This window comes from Octodon degus, unplaced genomic scaffold (genome assembly GCF_000260255.1).
Source record: "Octodon degus isolate 3935 unplaced genomic scaffold, OctDeg1.0 scaffold00562, whole genome shotgun sequence".
Classification (NCBI taxonomy): domain Eukaryota; kingdom Metazoa; phylum Chordata; class Mammalia; order Rodentia; family Octodontidae; genus Octodon; species Octodon degus.
This window is the reverse complement of record NW_004525138.1, coordinates 68,539-72,574: the sequence shown is the minus strand read 5'-3', so window position 1 is coordinate 72,574 and position 4,036 is coordinate 68,539. Positions and strand designations below refer to the sequence as shown.

Sequence of the window (4,036 nt, the reverse complement as noted above, 5' to 3'; positions counted from 1 at the left end):
AGTGAATAGTAATGTTAAACAGTATAAACCACATTCTATAAAACAGAAGATTGAAAGAGTATTTGATGAACATATTTATATTTCTGCACTTCTGTATTAAAAGACACATTTTCGGGCCGGAGAGATGGCTCAGTGGAATATGCACTTCCCTGGCAAGCGCAAGGGCCTGAGTTCAATCCCCGGTTCCGCCAAAAAAACCTGAAATACACATTTTCCACTGCAGTAGTTTTGCAATAAGAACTTGATATATAACAGAATCTTTTGACATTGAACAGGGCTTAATTTTGGAGGTCTAAGTAGAGAATAGGTTGGGTTTGCACCTTATATTTTCCTAGGATCCTCCTCAAAGCCCCTATGACTTCCTTATTCCTCAGGCTGTAAATGAGGGGGTTCAGGGCTGGGGTGACAACTGTGTAAAAAGCAGAGGTGATGTTATCCTGCTTGGGATTGTGGAAGGAACTGGGTAGGACGTACATGAGTGTAGCTGCCCCATAATACATCCCTACCACAGTCAGGTGGGAGGAGCAGGTGAAAAGTGCTTTCTTCCTCCCCTCCTTTGAGGGTATCTGGAGCACAGTGAATAGGATCAGAATGTAGGAAGCAATAATTGTAGAAAGAGGGAGCAAGAGGAAAGTTACACCTGTCACATAGACCATGAGCTCATATCTGGAGGTATCTGCACAGGCCAGCTTCAGCAAGTTTGGAATCTCACAGAAAAGATGTCTGATTTCCCGGGACATACAAAAAGGATAATGCATGGTGTACACTGTGTGTCCTAAGGCATTAAGGGATGCCAGAATCCAGGATGAGGCCACCATGAACCAGCAGACTCTAGGCCTCATGAAGACCATGTAGTTCAAAGGATGACAAATGGCCACATACCTGTCATAGGCCATGAAGGCCAATAGGAGGTCTTCTGCACCACCCAGTGTCAGTGCCAGAAACATCTGCAGGGCACAACCTCCAAAGGAAATGCTGTTTTCTCTGTACAGAAAATCCATGAGGGCCTTAGGAGTGACAACTGATGTGAACAGGAGGTCCATAAGCGAGAGCTGCCCAAGCAGGAGGTACATGGGCATGTGGAGCCGTACATCCATTGTGATAACCAGGAGCAGCAGACCATTGCTGATCAGGGCCAATGTGTACAGGGCTGCAATTGTGGCACAGAGAAGTTCAGGAGATTCACTGTGACTCAGGATCCCCACCAAGATGAAGCCACTTCCTAAGGTGGAATTGAAGAGCTGCATTCTGTATGGTTTCTTATTTGTCTAGAACCAGATGGTTTGTCAGTATAATTTCTTCTAAAAAGCACAATATAGGTTGGATTGTTCTAGGATACTGGTAGGTGGACAACAGAAATCTAGTGCATTAGTTTTCATGCATTCAGTTAAAGTTTCCCACTGCTTTGTGAATTTCTCAAAATTTTATTAAATGTGATGAGTCAACAGCTAAGCAGATGTGAACTGAAAATTAAAACTTTCTTATTGGGCTGGAAACTTAGTTCAGCAGCACTGCATCTGCCTGTCAAGCATGAGGTTCTGAGTTTGATTCCTGGTAGCAAAAAAAATATTATTTACATAATTTAGGAGAATAAGCCCTATAAACTCTTTTAAATATAGGAAAACAACATTTTCATCATAATAATCAGACACGCTGGGCATTTGATTAAAATGTGTGCGGCTTTTGCTCTTAAAAGCTACTTGGAATAACAGTTGAATTTTTAATATTTTATTCATAAAAGCACTTTGCCAATTTCTCACCCTGACCAGATGATTTTCCTTTACTTTATGGTCTTAGAGTTTATTCAATAATTCCCTCAATAGATGAATCTCTGGGCTCTTGGACCACTTGATCTCTTATGTAACTCTGTAATCCTCACCTTCATGATGTGTGGACTGTTAGTCTTCTGGGGATAAGGAAAATTCTGGGTTGATTCAGTGGTTGAGATGATATAGATCTGAAGGTAAAAGTGTTTATATTTTTAAGTTAATGGTAAGAATTTTACTAAAGAAGATGCAAGAATAAAAGGAAAAATGATGAGATTTTTTTACTCATGGAAGTCATTTACTTAGAATAATTCATAAAAGGTGATTTATGAAAAAGAGACATTTTATGATAAGGTCAAAGCCATATTAGAATCATTACTCAAGATTTTCATCAACAGTCTAAGCAGGCAAAAGAGGTCCCCACCGTGTCTTAAAAATTCTAGAAAAATGAGGTAAGTTATTGTCCTACTGACTCCCAAACCCATTATATGGGAAAGAGATTGAGGAGCAAATGATATGGAATGTGTAGAATATGTATGGGAATAGCCTCTTAGCTTGTCCTTGCAAAATCAGGTCTTTCACACTTGGATCAAAGACTTCTGGAAGTGAAGATAATTCATGACCAAATTGTTCCTCTTTCCTTCCTACTATCCCCACCTATTCCTTCTATCATTTGTTTATGCCACCACCCAGGTTATCTCAGAGACAAGACTTTTAATAGGCTGAAATGTAAAACCCAATATTGAAAGGTATATATAATGTATTTCCTTTCTTTCACTCACTAAATATTAAGGACCTATACTGTATCACACTTGATAAATGGCTAATTGTATAAGTGTGAAAAACTAATCACACAAGCACATCACCCAATGGTGATGGTGAGTGTGTGAAGGAAAATATGACATACTGTGCAGCCATATAGAGTGAACTATCAGGGGAAGTGTTTTATGTAAGCTACAGGCTGAGGATGAACAGGAATTTCATAAGTGAATATAGAAAAAAGAAAAGTGACAGCATTGAAAATTTTAGGACACTGAGAAGATAACAAAACAGTACAGTACAACGATGTCTTTCCAACATTTCTCCCACAATGGATTATGGGAAATGATCCATCAAGAGAAACACATTTTTAAAATGATGTCTTATAATTGGTATAAAATCAGATTTTTCTTTTTTTAAGCTGTAATTCAATCTGAATTTGAATAACCAAATAAAGTTATAATTTTAATATAAGAAACATTGATCAGAATAGCTTCTTTGCCTATTGAGAAATAAAAGGCATATTCAAAAGCAATTCTAAGTGTTTCTTTATAGTATCAGGAAAGCTTTAGCTTCATTGGCTAAAATTCAAGTGCATAGACAAATTAAGAGAGGAAAATGATGAGCTGGGAATATTCCTTCAGATGTCTGCACTCAAATTCAGATAACAATGCAAAGAAGTGTGAGGCGGTATAATGAGGATTCTACAGCCTACCTACCTGCCACGTGCCTCAGATTTAAGCCTTTCATGTACCCCTGATTCCATTTGCTAGTTTCTCCCCTCCATGGCCCTCTACAGAGAGAGAACAGAAAAAAACACTCAAGGCCAAATAAAAAGTTTTGGTGGTTTCTGAAAGCTAAAGCACAAACAGTCAAAAGAGGCTGAGATTGACGGAAGAGTATGGTGTCATTTCATGCGATATTTTAGACACTTAAGAGGATAATGCTAAAATATTGTAAGCTTATTTTTCTTTTTTATGTGTTCTAAATTAATTTTTATTGTCTTCTATTGGATTTTTGTGGCATTTTTAGTATTATGCAGGCATGTTGAGAAGAGGAATTTCACACAATATTAGGTAGTCATCTTTTAAGATTAATCACTTTGGGGTCCATATCAGACTAATAAACTCCAAGGAACAAGGTATACAAAGTTATTGGGTCTTTCTCTAGGAATTCATAGACAAGAATCCTAGAAATTCATGTGTAGCCAGTGGTATGCAATGATTAAAGCATCCCTGCATGTACAATATTCTTATTTTCAAAGTGCCTAGAGTGTAGAGAGGAGTGAGCAAGAAATCCCAAGAAATTACAGGATTCAAGAAGCAGAGTAGTCAAAAGTTTTTATCTCTTTTCTTAAGATTTATGAATGCTATATACATCCAAGAAACAGAGTTCTTACCTCCAAAAGAAAATAGCAGAGTTTCCGGACCACACCAACTGCCCTGGGATTAATTTCAGGAATGTAAAGGTCCAGAACATTGAAGTAAGGAATAGAGGTTATCATGGAAGGA

At 37.9% G+C, this 4,036-nt stretch overlaps 1 protein-coding gene across 1 annotated transcript; it reads right to left on the bottom strand.

Moving 5' to 3' along the window:
• Nucleotides 1–278: 278 nt before the first annotated feature.
• LOC101577992 (olfactory receptor 2AG2-like) lies at nt 279–1,247 on the bottom strand. Its single transcript, XM_004648687.1, has one exon. It carries the CDS (start codon nt 1,245–1,247, stop codon nt 279–281), a length of 969 nt encoding a protein of 322 aa, XP_004648744.1.
• Between the last annotated feature and the right edge of the window lie 2,789 nt (nt 1,248–4,036).

Coding starts and splice junctions, on each gene's coding strand:
- LOC101577992 (XM_004648687.1), bottom strand. CDS start 1,247: ATGCAGCTCTTCAATTCCACCTTAGGAAGTGGCTTCATCTTGGTGGGG.